The sequence below is a fragment of the Sceloporus undulatus genome, chromosome 2 (genome assembly GCF_019175285.1).
Source record: "Sceloporus undulatus isolate JIND9_A2432 ecotype Alabama chromosome 2, SceUnd_v1.1, whole genome shotgun sequence".
In the NCBI taxonomy this organism is placed as follows: Eukaryota; Metazoa; Chordata; class Lepidosauria; order Squamata; family Phrynosomatidae; genus Sceloporus; species Sceloporus undulatus.
In genome coordinates this window covers 285470957-285488457 of record NC_056523.1, presented here as the reverse complement: position 1 = coordinate 285488457, position 17501 = coordinate 285470957, and the positions used below count along the sequence as shown (strand labels likewise).

At 38.4% G+C, this 17501-nt stretch overlaps 1 protein-coding gene across 1 annotated transcript in view; it reads left to right on the top strand.

Annotated features, from left to right (window-relative positions):
* The window catches only part of VCAN (versican), a 113571-nt gene that overhangs the window by 6539 nt on the left and 89531 nt on the right, over nt 1-17501 (top strand). Inside the window, exon 3 of the mRNA XM_042447789.1 lies at nt 4822-6972. Coding sequence (XP_042303723.1) covers nt 4822-6972 — 2151 coding nt within the window. The remainder of the gene's footprint in view (nt 1-4821; nt 6973-17501) is intronic.

The window sequence follows — 17501 nt, the reverse complement described above, 5'->3', positions numbered from 1 at the left end:
GGGTTTCAGTGGCAGTATTCTAAAGAGGTTTACCATTGCCTTACTCTGAGGCTAAGAGAGTGTGTCTTGCCCATGGTCACCCAGGAAGTTTCATGGCTGAGCAGAGATTTGAATTATAGCTGCGTGGAGTCCTAGGAGATTAGCACACCCTTTAAAAAGCACCTTGTCTCTGATGTGATAGAGGTGTGTTTAAATTTACAAAAGGGTTTTATCGAATTCACCATGGTATACAGCCCGGGTGCTAGCCGGGCTTATTCTGTGGATTTTTAAGAACAGGAAAATCTTGTTTTTGAAAAGGCAGAGAATAAGCCTGGCTGGCATCTGGGTTTTATATTTGGCTGCTGGCATCAGGATTGTATATGGGGTGCATGTGCCCAGCCATGGGTGAATACCATTTGTAAATTTGAACATGAACACGTCTATCCCATTGGGGATAAGGCACTTTAAAAAGAGTACACTAATCTCCCTAGTCCAAACTCAAGCAAGTACACTCTGCTGTCTCTCTCTCTCCCCCCCCCTTGTGTGTGTGTGTGTTTGTTTGTATGTATGCATGTATAATTAAATTTATATATTGCTCCACATTAAGGCTCCCTGAACAGTTTGCAATTAAGGGCAATAAAATACCATATGTAAACAAAATGAAAAGCATACCCTCAATGTTGCCAGATATTGAATGAAAACAATCAAGAAAGTAATAAGAGACTTCAGCTGAAAATCTAAATTGAGTAAAAACTCTTTGAAAAAGAAAGGTTTTTCTTTACTGCCTGAAGGCCAATATGGAAGGTGTCCAAATTATTTTTCCTAGACAGAGAGCTCTATGGCTGGGGAAACAGAGTGCAACCAGGATGGCTTTAGATGTTATAATTCACCTGGTATAATCCAGACAATGGGAGCTACTTCACCAACCTTGGATTCTTCAGCTTCTTTTTGTTTTCCTCCTTTGCTCATAATATCAACAGATTTTCCTCATTTTCAAAGATCCATGGCTGCACTCTAATAGCTAAAATTCTAAAGATTCAAAATTTCAGAAGAGCGCAAACTTAATTACACATATATTTTAAAAGTATGTGTATCAAAAGGAAGAATTAAATAAAAGAATGAAAGAGAAACCTCTAGTCAATCCTAATTCTTTTTAGCTTAGTAGTCAAGTAAAATATTACTTTAGCCAAAAACAATTTCTTCCCAATGGATCCTGGTTTTATAGTCGGACATAAGAATATTTGGGAACATTTCCCACCCTTTTTTGAGATTTAACTCTAGTGAAGTCCACAGTAGTAATCTGTCCACTGTGTTTGTAAACTCTGTCCAAAATACAGAAGACTAAAAAGATTTTCTTTAAAAAAAATAACTTAGGGTTTTTACATGGGTGGTTTTCAGCCATAAGAGCTTCCAAAGTGGCTTACAAGAAACCCATAATAATATATCCTAACAACATACCAATTTATACAACAAAATACACACTATGCATACACTAGCATTAGTTAATCTCATGATAAAATAGAAAAAAAATCATCTCAAACCTCACAAAACTGAGTGAACTAAAGAACATTCAACAGAGAGCCATGGCATAGCAATAGAGTACATGTTTCACATGTCCAAGGGCTGAGCTTCAAACTTTGGCATTACAAAATATATCTGGAAAAAACTTTCTGGGGACCTACTAGTGAGTGTTAGATAAGGGAGGGAACTACAACCTATGGTCCATGCCTCACTTTTGCCACTTGTGAAGCCTTCCGCTCCAAAGTGCAATAGCATTTGGAGTATAATGCATTGCTCACCCTTAGGATCTTCCTATATCCCTCTATCTTCACAGAATGAACTGGACTTGTTAATTTTCCTGCAGAGGTCATAGTCATCCCTAATAATAAATCAAATTAAAACTAATCAGTATTCGTAGTAAAAGTTCATCTAACCTTAGAAGATGGTAACATCCAAAGCAGTATTAGTCCTGTACATTTTAATTCAGTGGCATGGGGTTAATACAGTTGGAAAAGGGAGGGTTCTTAATATCTTGACCAGGATTGTCCTATATTATATAAAACAATATAGGCCTCATTGTAATCTATAAAAGACCTGACTTTTTAGGCACATTTATCTAAATGCTTAAATGAAATCCATACCAAAGGTGCTCTATAATAGTTTCATTTGGAACTAACAGGAGGTGGAAAGTTACTTTTAAGAATATAATGACAAGCTGATGTTATCTGTAACTGTGCAGTGGCTGCCAGAGCATCATGCTTCCACCTCTGTTTTGGATGGTTTCAGCATGTGATTTTAACCATGCTTCCTAAAAGTAACTTTCCAAGCTCTGTTACTCAGCAGTAGCCACGCCATTCTGTGGCCGATATATTCTGGGACTGAATTCTCTGAAGTTAAAATGAAGATTTCAAGAATATAAAATCTTAGAGTAGAACCCTCAAATTAATCAGGTTTAAGCTAGTTCACATTATTCACATTAAAAAGCATTAAAAGATGGAAATTTGCTCCAATATAAATACTTAAAGAAATATGTGAAGGATTTTTTTTAAAAAAAAGTACAGACACCTATTCACTTCCAAAAAACTTCATCCCAAAACACCTAGATTCAGTTGTGTAAAAGAACACATTTTTTAAAAAAAATGTATGATACACTTTGATGTAAACAGCTGTCTGTGAGATAATTTGCTTTCTTGCTGTATTAGATATGGACATTTTTATTAGGAAAAACTGCCTCATGTCTTGCATCAGAAGAAGCACAAAGAAGATATCCCATACAAAATGACTCAAGGAGTTTAGTAATGCAAACCATCTGCACCAAGAAGGAGCCTGAGCAATATTTAAAAAAAAAAAAAGAAATAACCATCTCTGGGTGGGACATATTTTAAGCAAAAAGCAGATGTATTGTAGTGGACTCCTTTTATGAAGAAACAACTTTAACATCAGTCCGTGTTTTTTTCTTTCTTTCTTTCAAGCTTCAGTTAACAAACTTCAAAATCCATATTTTCTGAACTGTGTTGGTGGTAAAGCACTGTGTAATGATGGTGAAATGATCCTGGATTGAAATCAATTTGCAAATTGGCAAAAATTGCCTGAAATCAGTCTGAGCATCTGGTCAGAGAGCTGGAAATCAATCTATTGTAATTCTCCATTGGCCAAATATTATTTAGAAAGCTTCGATCCTGGAATGCTGGGACATTTGCTTGTGACAAATCTGTCTCATTTTTTCATCCCTCTTTCAAACTGAACTAGTTCTTATTCATAATGGAGCTGGCAGTTGGGGCATGGAGAGATCCTCACTGGGTGCTGGGAGGAGCTAGTGGTGGCAGCGGGGTTGGCAGGTGGGGAACTTGAGCATCTGTGGATTTTAGTATCTGTGGCGGGGTCCAGAACGGATCCCCTTCAGATATCGAGGGCCAACTGTATCCCCCCTTGTTTATGTTTATGGCTGTGTAAAAAGAGGAATTTCAGCAGATGTTGCTTGCCATGTAAGCAATACCTGCTGAAATTCCTTCTTCTTCAGAACCATTAAAATACAGGAATCCTATCCCTTATTTCACCTGGCAAACCTACAGCATAGTCTCTTGGGGGACTGTCTGCTTCAGGTGCCAAAATAATTTGGCTGTATACCTTGATCTAGGTGGGTGGGTGTATATGCACCATTTGCTATTCTGCCTCAGGCACAAAAATATCTTGGGACAGACCTGAAAGACAGTCACTCTTTCATTTATTTATCACATATATAATCTGCCTTGCCCCAAAGGAATCCAAACAGTAGACTTGGATTCATCCCACAATTGTCTTTTTAAAATCCTTTAAACAAGTCAGTCACTTAGGCTGTGAGAAATAGTAACTAACTCAAGGTCACTACAATGATCTGCATGGATGAACAGCTTTGAATCCAATGCTCCAGTTCCATGTTCATTACTCTAGCATCCAGTCAGGCAGCCTAGCCAACCATGTACTTTAAAAATGCAGTGGCCAATGTTCAAAGAGGATTTGGAGTAAATAAAAAACACCAACAAAATTTGAATGCATCGGAATTTAAAAGAGTATTAAAGACCTATCTCTTCCATCAAGCCTACTCAGTCAGTTTTAAACTGTGAATTTTAAACTGGTATACTTTAATGTGTAATTGTTATCATAATCCTATGTTTTTGTGTTTTAACCTATGTGTTTAAATGGTTTCATGTGTTTAATTATATATTGTATTTTAATCTATGTTGTATTCCATTTTGAATCTTGGGGAGAGGTGGCAATAATAATAATAATAATAATAATAATAATAATAATAATAATAGATTATCATGATGAAGATAATGTAAGGAGCTTACAGGCATACCATTTTCCAGCAATGCCTAGCCCCCAGATGTTGTTGGGCTGCAACTAGCATGATCTATCATCATTGGCCATACTGGCTAGGGATAATGGGAACTGAAGTCCAAGAATATCTGGAAGGTTGTACTTTGCCCATTCTTGCTTTGAAATCACTGCTATGATATGAAAAAACAAACAAACAACAATCTGGACCTTTGTTGCTAATCCCTCTCTGATATTATGATCCTATCTTTATTAATAGCCTGAGCAATAACATATTTGAACAGAATTAGACTTTTTTTTCATACCTGAAATATATGGAACTAAACCAGTTTAATTGTGGTTGCTTTCTTGAAAAGCTGCTTAGCAATTAATTTTTAGGTCTATGGACACACAGTTAACACACAACAGTTAAAGGACATATATTTTGTAGTTCTTTCTAAAAAATTTTTTTTATTTTGATTAAATTAAGGTGTTACTTTTAATTGCCAATCTTTAAAATTATTTTTCTAATTATGATTTACATAGGTAAGGAGAATATATCTGATTCTTCATTGGCTGAACTGGTTATACCTTTGGAAAGTGGATCTGCCAATTTAGTAACTGAACTAAAGACTATGCCTTCGAAAGCTGCACTTCATCCCCACATCTCTTCAGTCACACCAGAAGTGACTAAAGCGAAACAGGAAGAAAAGGTACTGAAGATCATTAGTTTATCCACTGTTCTACCTCAAACAATTACAGACATTTCTGATTTTTCAGAAGTTCCTGAACAAGATTCTGTGCCAAGTGATCTAGTAGTGACCACACCTACACAAGATGTCTTTGACTTCAGCAAGGAAAGTTCTGAAAGTCAGACTGAACAAATAGAGGTGGGACCAATAAGGACTTCAGTAGATGCTCTACTGAGAAATGACTTGAATGAAACTCTAGAATCAGAGACTTCTCTTATATTAACTAAAGAAGAAACACATATTGGCATCCAACCCACAAAAAAATCAATGGAAGCAAAAAGTGATGTAAAACTAACAACTGTTCTCATTCCAAAAGAGCTGCTCAAGGATCATCAAGAACCTACAGACAATGATGACAATGGGGTTGTTATGCCTGACCACAGGCTAGAGGATCCTAGCATAATTCCAGAACTAGATGTAGTTAAAGTGTCAAAGCCATTCATAGAGCAGAATGCTACAGCTAGACCAGATAAAGCAGTAACCTTATCTGAAAGGAAAAGGCTAACAACTTCAGGATATATAAAAGGCCCTGAAACACCACTGTTTACAGTAATGGATAAAACTAAAATGGTGCACACTGATTCAACAAAGTTGAAAGTGAAAGAAGAACATACAGTAACACCTACTGATTTTGAGTCAAGATTAATTCCAACTTTGTTACCAGTTGAAAGAACATCACCCTCTACATCTGAATCGCCCCTTGTGGAACTAACAAGTGTCACTTCCACTGTAGCAGGGTTTTTAACCAAAGATCAAGATGAAGTAGCATCTACAACACAGATGCAAGAAGAAAAGACTGAAGGAAGAACAGATCAGAAATATGATTGGACTTATGAAGGAAGTTCTCCTGAGGAGCAACCAGAGTTAGGAATTCCCAGAGAAAGAACAACTATTTCCCCAGCACTACACACTGAAGACACAGCAGGCATAGACCAGGATGTATTTACAGATGCATCAGCAATGACACCATCTGGTATAACATCAAAGAAAGAACCCAGCATTTTCCTGGTTCCTGAGACCTCAGAAGATACACTTGCTAAAGACATAGTTACCATAAATATTCGTACAGGTGCCACAGGAACACCACCAGAATTTACAACAGTTTTTGGAGAGGAACCCACTACTGTAGAGCTAGTTATGGAAAAACTGGCCACTGTTTTCAATTTGACAGTAGTGCCTTCAAAGCTACCTTTAGCACCAGAACATGATGTAGCTGAAGGATCTGCACATGATGAAAAATATGCAAGTACAAAAGCTGTAGACCCAGGTCTGGAAATACCAGGTTATGAAACCGTCACAACGTCTGAATTGTCTCCTGAAAAAGATGCTGTTACTGAAGAAAAGCTGCAACATTCTGATGTTCTTCCCACAAAGCCAAGTATAAAAAGTGAAAATGAAACATCCACAGTCAAGTTTATAAGCCCTTTCCCTACAAAGGTTATTATTCCTTCTACTGATGGGGGGAAAGTAGAGGCTCCCACAACTCAAAGCCCAGAAGGTTCAGGAACAACAGAGGAGGCCATAGAAACAGAGCCTATTTTATTTCCAGCTTTTGCTACAAGTAAACCAACAGTGGTAAGTGGGGCAATAGACAAACTCCTACCAACTTCAGCAATGAAACCTTTAAGTACTAAAACACAGCCACCTTTAATATACAAAGAACCTGATGAGGATACAAGCATAGATGTACAAATAATTGATGAATCTATTTCTCCCATTAAAACTACTGCTGATGATGATTTTGTGGGCAAAACAACAGAACCAGAAATTGATACAGAATATTTTACATCATCGAGTGTCACTGCAGTTGAACAGCCCACAGGACCACCTACAGAGGTTTTAGAGTCTCAAGAAGAGCCTCCTTCTACTTCCGATAATGACGTTGGGTTAGAAAGCCAACCTGACATAAAAGTGTTTGTTGTTGCTATCTCAGGCAATGATACAGGTAAGATTCTTTCCTTCATAGATCAGATGTCCAACATCACGGGCATTTGGCGATAAAATGAATTTTGAAATATTCTTTGATTCATTGAACTTGATTTTATTTTTCACCTTTGTAAGTTGGATATAGTTGATATATAACTGAATATTGTTAACAGATATCAGAAATGAAGGTATGCAAATTATCAGCATTGATATGGATGCAACAATGAAATGTGAGATCCTCCTGTGTGATATTATAAAATCGTTGAATTGGTGTACATTATCTGTGGGAAAAGGTCTTTTAATCTCATGGCTTCCACACCATACATTACTACTCAGTGTAGTGTTGGAATGTGTTAACCTTCCATTAGTGTCTAGCTATTAACCATGGCATCTGCAGTGCTATCAGCTAAACAAAGAGTAATCTCCCCCTTTGCTTACACCAAAGGATGCTATCAAATTGGGTAAAGTAAGGGTTATTGTGTGAAACTGATAGGTTACAATAAGAACATCCACTGTTTTTGTCTTGCTTTGTTCTGTTTTAGCTGAGGGCACTGTTTGTGCAGCTTTAATCCTTTGGGTATCCAGAACAGAGACATCATCTGTCACTAAAATAATTGTTGTATGATAATTTGTTCTTTGTTGTATGATAATTTGTTCTTTGTTAAGGTGTCAACTGGAAAGAGATCTACCTCACTAATGGCACTGTTCAGAAGTTTGAGAAAAATGTTATTGGATATCTTGTTGTGCATAATTGTTCATATACTGAATACTCTTTTCCAGTTGTTTTCATGAACCGAATATCTGCTGTTGGTGGTATGTAGTGAATATGGGCACATTGACTTAACTGAGAATTGCTCCAAGCATTAACTGACATGAAAGTTTAAACTGAAATTAAACCTTAGCCCCCATCTTACCATTTCCTCCATCATCACTGGAACACTCAAACCCCATTCTCATTGTATATTATTGATTCTTAATTTCTTCTCCACTAGTTGGCACAGGTAATTTAGTTGGGAAGAGATAGTACAAAGTGCTGTCCAGTGGTGAGCATAGTAAAGTAATAATACAGTGAGCCCACGCCATACGCGGACCATTATAGGTGGCTTTCAGCTTACACTGAAGTCACCTGGGAAATGGGAGAATGCATGGCGTGCGCGCATGGCTGCACAGCAAGCACGAGCCCCATTATATCCAGTGGGGCTCATGAATGGTGTGCATGGCTGCAGAGCGAGCACGAGCCTTGTTGAATATAATGGAGTCCCCGTGTACATGCATTTTGCTTTGCACCGGGGGGGGGGGGGGGTCCGGAATGGATTCCCCGTGTAAAGCAAGGGCCCACTGTACATTACTTAATAGTAATAATAGTCACTTTTTCATTCTATTTTGTTTGGGAATATATAGAAGATTTTTTAATTATCTCCTGTTAATTGGTGTATGCTCGAGGCCCATTAAATATAATGACATAGCAAAATGATGTCCCTTATAAAAAAAATGGGAAATCAAGGTTTGATATTTGAAATTTATACTTTTTTTGAACATTTTCAAACCATGGATGCTTAAATCTGTGTATAAGAAGGGCCAACTGTATACGGGCCAATCTGATTACAGTGCACCCTTTTTTACACGGGGGATCCGTTCCAGACTCCCCCGCGTTAAACAAAAATGCCTATACCTGAGCCCCATTTAAATGAATGGGGCTCGTGTACGTGGTGGCGCAGTGGCACAGGCACGCTGTGGTTGTGCACCCCATTTGTCCCTATGGGACGCGCCGCCCCTTCCTCCCTGTGTGGCTTTCAGCGTATGCTGAAAGCCATGTAAAATGCGCCCATATATAACTCAGGCACACTGTATTGCAGTGCTTTATTGTCCCAAGTAAAACAGGTATTCTTTTAGACATAGACCCAATGTAAAGTTAGCTGCATAACAAAGCACATTAACACAGTTACACTGGATTGTGGGCTAGGGAAAATAGTTGAATAACAGAAACTGCATTGGATACCACCATTGTGCTAATTCCAATGCATCAGGCTCTTGCACTTGCTCAAGGACATTGTGGGATTCAAGGCTGAATATTTTCAGTTTGTGTGCATGTCTCTCTGTGAGTGCATATGCTTGCACACTCACACATGCAGAAGCATATATCTATATGGTTCTGTTTGGGTTGGATCAATCCTAAGTAAGTTATGTTCTAGCTCCACTGAAATTGATGAGACTTTTGTAATGACTAATTTGCCTTTTCAATTTCAGTGAGTCTAAAGTGTGATGTACCTTAGGCAAAATTTTTAAAAAATAAGCTCTTCCCCTAAGATACAGTTGGCACATTTTAGCGTAGATTCAGTTAAGAAATGTCTTCTTGATATGGCACGATTTATTCAAAATATATCCTGCTGAATCCTCTTTAAAGTTGCTGAAGAGAAAAAACATGCAGGCAACATACTGCATATAAACTGAATTTTAGAAACAATGTTTTTCATCAAGAGCTGCTAGGCATGTTGAGGGAAAGTGTAAGAATGACTGTCTTTATGCGGAGGTCTCAAAAAAGGACAAATAGGCCCGGTACATACCAGCCCTTTGCGCCGTCATGGTGACATGTTAGGGTTGCCTCAGGGCGGTGCTTCTACATGCCCCTCAACCATAGCATGTGATGAAGGCACCAAAATGGTGGCGCCCTGTACACATGGGCACTGCCATTGTTATGCAAGTGCTGTGCGGCATCCTCATGGTGCTGTGTGGCACTTGCATAACGAGTGTGGCAGTGGTGAACTGTGGCGCACTTGTTACGCCCCCGGTGTGGCATAGAAAGAACCTGCTTTTTGTGGGTTCTTTTTCCAGCAGTGGGAAGCCACCGGTTTGGCGGCTGTGACTTCCCACCAGCGGAAAAACCGTCACCGCCAGCCTGGACCGTCAAAGAGTCCTGGTCATGAAAGGGCCTTAGATTCCCTTTCATGACCAGGTCTAGTATGCAGAAGAGAAGTTGTCTTCCTTCTGTATTAGCATTGTTTTTAATAAATGTATTGATTTTAAATAAATTTTAAGCTGTATAGAGAGCACCTAAATTTGCACACATAAAAACTCAGTGTAAGTCAATAAAGATATGATTAAACTAGGTTAAAAAATCAAAGTAAAAGAAAGTACAGTGGTCCTCCTTTTTTGGGGGGTTATCCGTTCTGGACCACCACCCCCCACGAAAATGGAGGCTTGTGCATATTCAAGCCCCATAGGTTTGAATGGGGTGTGCTCCCAGGCATGCACACCACTGAAATTGCCGCTCCATGGATATTCCAGGTCATGGATCCCAGATCTGCAAGTTAAGAGGGGTGACTGTAGTCTTAGCAAAACACTTAAACATAAAATGAAGGGAGCCTAGGAAGTTGTTCTAGGAAAGTGTTCTATAACCTGAACAGAGAAGACCCTGTCTCACATGCTGATCAGTTTAATGTTCAAAGAAGCTGGAATGCAAGTTAAGGCAGGCGAGATGATATACTGTATATCGTATAGCGCTATATATATATATATATATATATATATATATATATATATCGTTATGCTAGAATGGTGATAGGGACTGTAAGAAAAGAATTACCAAGAAGTAATAAGCACATTACTGTTTTCTTTTGCAAAGCATATGTACCAGGATGAGTGCATTATATTCTTGATGAAATAAATTTCAGAACCTTCCTGAGAGCATAAGAATACTTTGCCTGCAGCTAGAAAGTCACCCTTTACTCAGTAGCTCACAGGAAGTGTTCCAGATCCTTTCCTCAAACTACAGTATTCCTCTCTTGAATTTTACTTTTCTTACATTGTTGATGAACCTTCTGTGCAGATTCACCTTACTGAACTCTCTGGCTAGATCATTGGCTTTCGGCTGGTTATTCTCCATTTCACCTCCTCATACATTGCAGCTCTTCATTTTGGCTTTTGGTCTCTCTTCTTTTTATTCTTTCTGTCTTTCCACAAACAACCCAGCTAAAATTTAACAAAAATATTTTCATACACATTTTATGTTACAGAGCATCTGAAGATGGGTTGTGGGCCAGCCATAGATATGAAACTGGATCTGTAACCACTTTTTTTTTATTTCTTGTCCCTTCTATCATATTCCTTTTAGGCGGGCCTCACTTTGTTTCTTAGGGTAAAGGAGGGTCTATCAAGGAACCCATGAACACAGTCCATACTGTTAGACTTTGGAATTTGTTTTCCTGAAATATTTTGCAATGATTACATCATTAATTACAGCCAGTTGGATTTTTCCTCTGAGTCGGCTACATTGGGCTAGAGGATGCCACTCAGGAAGGTACTACATGCTCCAAATTCAGTCTTGAAGATGCAGAGTGAGTACAAAAGACCTAAAATAATTCCTCTAATATTTATGCTTCTGCCATGGGTTCTACTGTTCCCACTGAAAATTCTAACCAAGATAAAACCAAAATACATTTTCACCAGCATCTTAGAACATTCTAGGTTGGTAATATGTATGAGGGTATAGATATAAACACTTTCTTCAGCTTAACTTTCTGATATTGTCAGAAAACCCTTTTCTTGGACCAGATAAATAAGATGGGGGACCTTATCGCACACACAATTTTAAACGTTCTGGGGACGGAAGGAGGACGCTCGTGTGCGCATGCGTGCTGCAGAAAACGGAGTTTATCGCACACGAATACGTCCTCCAAGAGGCCCTGTTCCATCCCCTGGTGCGCACCCGTTCGCGTCCAGTCCTGACGGGCGTGATTTTTTGCTGATGGAATCCATCAGGCAAAAATCACACCCGTCAGGACTGGACGCGAATGGGTGCGTGCCGGGGACAGAACAGGGCCTCTTGGACGACGTATTCGTGTGCGATAAACTCCGTTTTCTGCAGCACACACGCGCACACGAGCGTCCTCCTTCCGTCCCCAGAATGTGTGTGTGATAAGGTCCTATGTCTATTACAGATGCTTACCTAGGAGGACTCTTCACAAACAAACTGGAGTTCTGTATGGTTGCCTTCTGGTATGACTGGCTAATATTTATAAAAGGCTTGTCGGAACTGATAGGATTTATAGGTTTATTGGAGGACTCTTAAGAAAACTATACCAGCCCTCAATGAATCTCTGCCAGAACAATTCTGTTTCTTGATGTAGCATCATTCTAGGTGTATCTGCCACAGAAAGAATGATAGAAGTGTGCATGGGTGTTGGTGTTAAAAAGAACATAACACCTCTCCCACCAAAATGTCTTTTCTAATAACAATGAAAAAAGAGAGATTTTTCCTCATTTTTCACTACCTGCTTTTTATTGCACAAAAGGTAGGCTTTTTTTTTTTTTAAAGGGAGAGATTGAGAGAGAGAGATACAAAATATAAAATATTTAAAAATGTGCAAAGCCTATCGCAATCTCAATTAGCTGGGACAAAAAGTTTGAAATTATTCATTCTTATGTGGGAGAATAAAATAGGCAAAGATTTCTGTACCTGGTGTATATGTCCCATAACTCTGTTCCCAGATTATATGTCTGATCCTTTAGAATTTAACCTTGCTTTTCTAGATTTCATGTTATTGCAGAATCATACTATACAGGCAATATTTTAAACTTTTTTTTTTTAAGATGTATTTTAAACCTTTAATACAACATGAAATATTTGAAGATGGCTTTTATTTCTTTTGTCCTTGCAGGGTACAAAATGCTGTTTAGGGCAAACATTAAGTTGAAGTTGTAGATTTCTACTTGTGGAAGCAAGGGTCTGATTGAGTTTTGGCGGAAGATCAAGCTCATTATGTCTCATTTTGGCAGTTTCACAAAAATGTTGATAAGGGAGAGAATATAGCTGAAGGGATTAAAATGATTACGTTTTGTATGTTAGAATACTTCAGTTTTCCATGAGAAAATTTATTGTGCAAGCAACCCATGCACTCCTCAAGAACCAATTTGAAGCAGGTGTACAGGTTAATGGGGCATATAAAGCACACTATTACTGTGGGTCATGGGAAGGTCTAAGGCAGGTGTACAAATTAATGAGGAAAAATATGTGAGCATGGGGAGGCATCCTTTTTGAGTGTTTCTCATACATGTGCCTATTGCTGCTTTGTCTGAGCAGCTGTTACTTCTTTCTGGAGGGCTCCATATTTCTACAGTTGCAGTGTTGTTAAATGTATGAAGGTATGACTTAGGAAAAATGTATCCTCTCACAGTCTGAGCCTACCATCTTTTCCTGTTGTGCAGTGCTGCCATATACAGTGGGAAAACAGGCATTTCTCTTGTAATGGCTTAAAAGAAGCAGTCATTGGGAGTTATGACTGAACAGCTAGGTCGGCGTGAACCAGCCATAGAAAAAGGACCTTTACTCCAGCTTATAAAGCTTTTATGAGGTGAAAAATACTGGAGATTGAGGTGAGACTGTTGTTTAACAGCAGTTGTGGGGATACCAAGAACACGACTTCTGTCTGTATCCAAAATAATTTGCACACCTGCATCTTAAAGAAGTCGTTTAAAAGTGTTTACTTACCATTCTTCGAAGAGCTTGTTGGAGCCTTGGTTTCACACCAGCTAGGGGTGATTTTTTGACCGTTCAGCTTTCAAACGATATGACATTGAAGGAACCATCACTTTTTGTTTGCAACATTTTATAAAAAGAGAATGAAACACTACTTAACATGCCATTTCTTTTTTACTGCGCATATTTCCTAATTCCAAGATGTAGTAAGGATGTGAAACTTTGATGAGAATGAGAGCCGTTTTCAGAACATGAAAATTCAACTCAGCTTTAAGCTTTAGCATAAACAGAACAAGAATACTCTTTGTAATTCATATAATTTTTTTGAGACTGGACTTTATGTTTACTTGTATAAAATATGTCCTTCACTTCAGAATCCAGATGGCAAGCACTTAAGAGTTACATGAATAAAGGCTGGATTTTAGTTGAAATGAAAATATGAAAAGTGAGTCAAAAGATTAAGGAGGGTAGTCATTTGTGTGTCATAAGCTCTGGTGGTGGTCAAGTCATTTAAATTGGGCTAGGAAACCTGTGACTTTCTACATGATGTTGGATTCCAACTCTCATTATATAGTCAGTATGCTCAGTGAGATGGCAGGAGCTGTACTTCAACATCTGGAGAGGCACAGTGTGCCACTCTGATTTAGATATTGCCTGTGAAAAAGACACAAAGAACACAGGGGGAAAGATGTCTCCTTTTGACAGTGTTCAAATTATCTACAGAATTTAGGGCATATATTCACATGTGGAGTATTAATCTGGTGCATTTGGGCCTATGCAGTGGTAGTTAGTAAAGATGACAGGAGATGACCCAGAATTTTCTTCAAATGTTTGAAACTACAAACAATGAAGAATTTCAGAAATGGGGGCCAAAGTGTGAAAGCTGGAAATAAAGTCCCTCCACTCAAGAAACTCAACATCCAGAGGTGCTCATGGTCCTGCCCTTTACTATTTCAAGAGGCACATAGATTTTCTTTTTAAAAAATATCGCTAAATCATATTGCCCTGCCATTTTAAAACTAGAATATGTGGGAGATGACTAGGCTCAATTCTTGTCTCCACACTATGGGAACTTTTCACAGGCAGGAGAAACATGATATGGAAGTGTTTTGTTTTGTTTTTTGTTTTTTTTAAATTGATTTTGCCAGCAATATTTATTTTTTAAAAACCAAAATATAGATTTCCCTTTAATACCTGATTAAATCTCCATGTCTGAAAATTGTATAGTCTTTTAGTTGCTCTGTGGATTTACTCTGTTGACAGTAATTAGGTTGTCATCTTTTTAGAGAAAGGTTAATATCTTAATCACTGGGAAAGCTGTAGTGATTTTTCACATTCGGAACAATTCAGTTCTTCTTTCTTTTAATGAGGAAAACTGTATGGAGAATCACATTACTATCTCATCAGTGAAGGCAATCTAGAAACTGACTGCTGATTTAAATGCTGGAAGCTATCCCTGGAAATTCTCTTACTGTTGTAAGATTTAGGTCTGGGTGAAATATTCTCTTCTTCCCCATGGGATTATTTGTCTCCCATGAAAAGAGAGGCATTTTTGGAAAAGAGAGGCTGATTGGACTGCCAAATTAATCTTAATTGGATATTGGTGATAAAATAGTCCTGTCCATTACTTTTAGGAAAGCTTAGATATAATATAGGACAGGCTGGGTGTCATACAAAACTCTTGCCACCCAGCAGAAAGGAATGACTAAAGGCTCAGTTGCAATTGCTAAAGGACTCATTTGTAGCTCACTACCCAATAGTATGGCCATCCCTGCTACATGAAGACAATTAGCTAAATATGCATAGATTGTGTTTAGGTCTGTTACTATGATTCTGCTTTCCCCTACACACATTCGGTTGTCATATTTTCTGAAAAGGCTTCTGACAAAGTTAATGTGAGAACAGGCGGCAGCTGCGCTCTCTCTCTCTCTCTCTCTATATATATATATATATAATCAAACAAGGATCAGAATAAGTTCAGTGGAGTGAGTAAAAATATAAGTCTGTTCTGAACAGACATTGGAACTTGGCTCAACTGCTTTCCTAATTATTATTTGCCTCACATAATTTTTTATTGGCTTATGTGAAAGCACTTTGTTTTAAATTAGCTTATTTGAAAGGTCTGGTGTTTACTATACTTGTATAGCCTTTCTCAACAAAGTGAACACACTTCAAGTATAAACTCAGGGTTTTTAAGAAACAAGTTTGTATTTTTGAAAGCCAAAAATGCATCTCTTGTGTGTGTCTGTTGCAGTCCTTGTGCAAAGTGCGAACTGTGGGCTTTAAAACCTAATTCATGTTAATGGCCAGACTCCAGTAAATGTTAGATATTTATGAGCTTAAATAATTGGCTAAAGAGTCTGTCGCCTTTCATTGTAAGTTGTTTTTGAGAGGCTTATTATAGAATGATGATCTTTCCTCACATTCCTTCACATACAGCCTGAGACACTAGGAAACAACATCCCTGTGTTACACACTGTTCATTAGATATGTACACATTCTCTTCTGCTTTTTGCATGGTTGCCAGGGAAACTTTGTGGCATTACACACAAGGATTTAACACTTGAGGCTTGCATATATCTTTTTATGTATTCATGAAACAAATGAATAGCCATTTCATTCTAAGGTACCATGTTATTTGTATTATCCTCATCTAAATATTTTTTTAAAAGAAATCCCCTTGGGAAGCATACATAGAGGTGGTCCTGTGGAGGGATAGTGCAAATGGATATCTTCTGTGTTTTACACAGATGGAAGTTCTTTAGGTCTCTGGATTTTCTTCTGAGAAAATTAATCCTGGGCTGTCAAATGTGAATATCCTGCAATTCTTACAGGAAAATGTTATTTAGTTGTGACCTCTGGGGAAACAACTGGACGCAGAGAACTTTAGTTTCTAAACAAATGGGACAAAGCTCATAAATGAAATTCAGAAGTAATGTAGTGTTTGTCATCGTAAATGTAAATAGCTTATGTAGAAAGATGGTTCTCTCTTTAGTTTTTTGTGGGTTTTTTGGGCTATGTGGCCATGTTCTAGATGAGTTTCTTCCTGACGTTTTGCCATCATCTGTGGCTGGCATCTTCAGATTCTCTCTTTAATATGTCACTTTTCAGAAAAAAAACTCAAAGAAGTAAAAAAGCAGGGTCTTTTTTTTAGAGGAGATATATAGTATGATCAATTTTACTGACAGCACACTCTTCTGAGCACTTTTCTAACATATCTGATCTCACAGAACCACAGAAATTTCCAGGAATGCAGAAAACATTAATGGATGGTTAGTGTCAGGACCTTCTTTTTTTTTTTTTTGGCATACTAACACTGCAGAAAAAACAGCATAATGAAACACCTTCAGCCTTCAAGGAAACAATCATCTGTAAATAATCCCACAAAATCCTTGTTAAGATAGATAGACCCTCATTAAATACTTTTTCATCAGTCTCCATTGAGTTGCTCAGTATTGTAACAACAACAACAACAGGAAATATTTGGAGAGTGGAGCCTTCTGGGCTAGGGAACAGAGCTCTGTGTTTCTGTGAGAACCAGGTCCAATTTTGCTGTTTCCAGGGTCAGAGCCCATATAAAAGAATATTCTGCCCAACTTGCGTAACTTCAGGTGCTGGGACAAGGGGAGAAAATGAAATGCCACAGACAGTCAATGCCCTTATTTAGGAGAAGCTATCATTCCAAAGTATTATGTATCAGTTTTTCAGTTCTCCAAAACTCACCATGAAGCAGTTAAAAAAATGGGTAGGATAAGATCAGCTAGAGGGAGTGTGGTGTGGTGGTTTGAGTGTTGGACCAGGCCTCTAGAGATCAGGTTTGATTTCCTGCTTGGTCATGAAAACCCACTGGGTGACCTTGGGGGAGTAACACATTCTCAGCCCCAGAAAATCCTGTACCTTAGGGTTGCCAGAAGCAATGGTGTCACTATCTATGCTGATACGTGGTACAGAGGGCTGCCCCCTCACTAACATGCTTACCTGCACTCCCCCCCAGCCACATGTCCCTTTTCCTCAGCTGTCCCTCCCCTCCCCAGCTGCTGTGTTGCCCCCTCACCTGACTTACTACCCAGGAC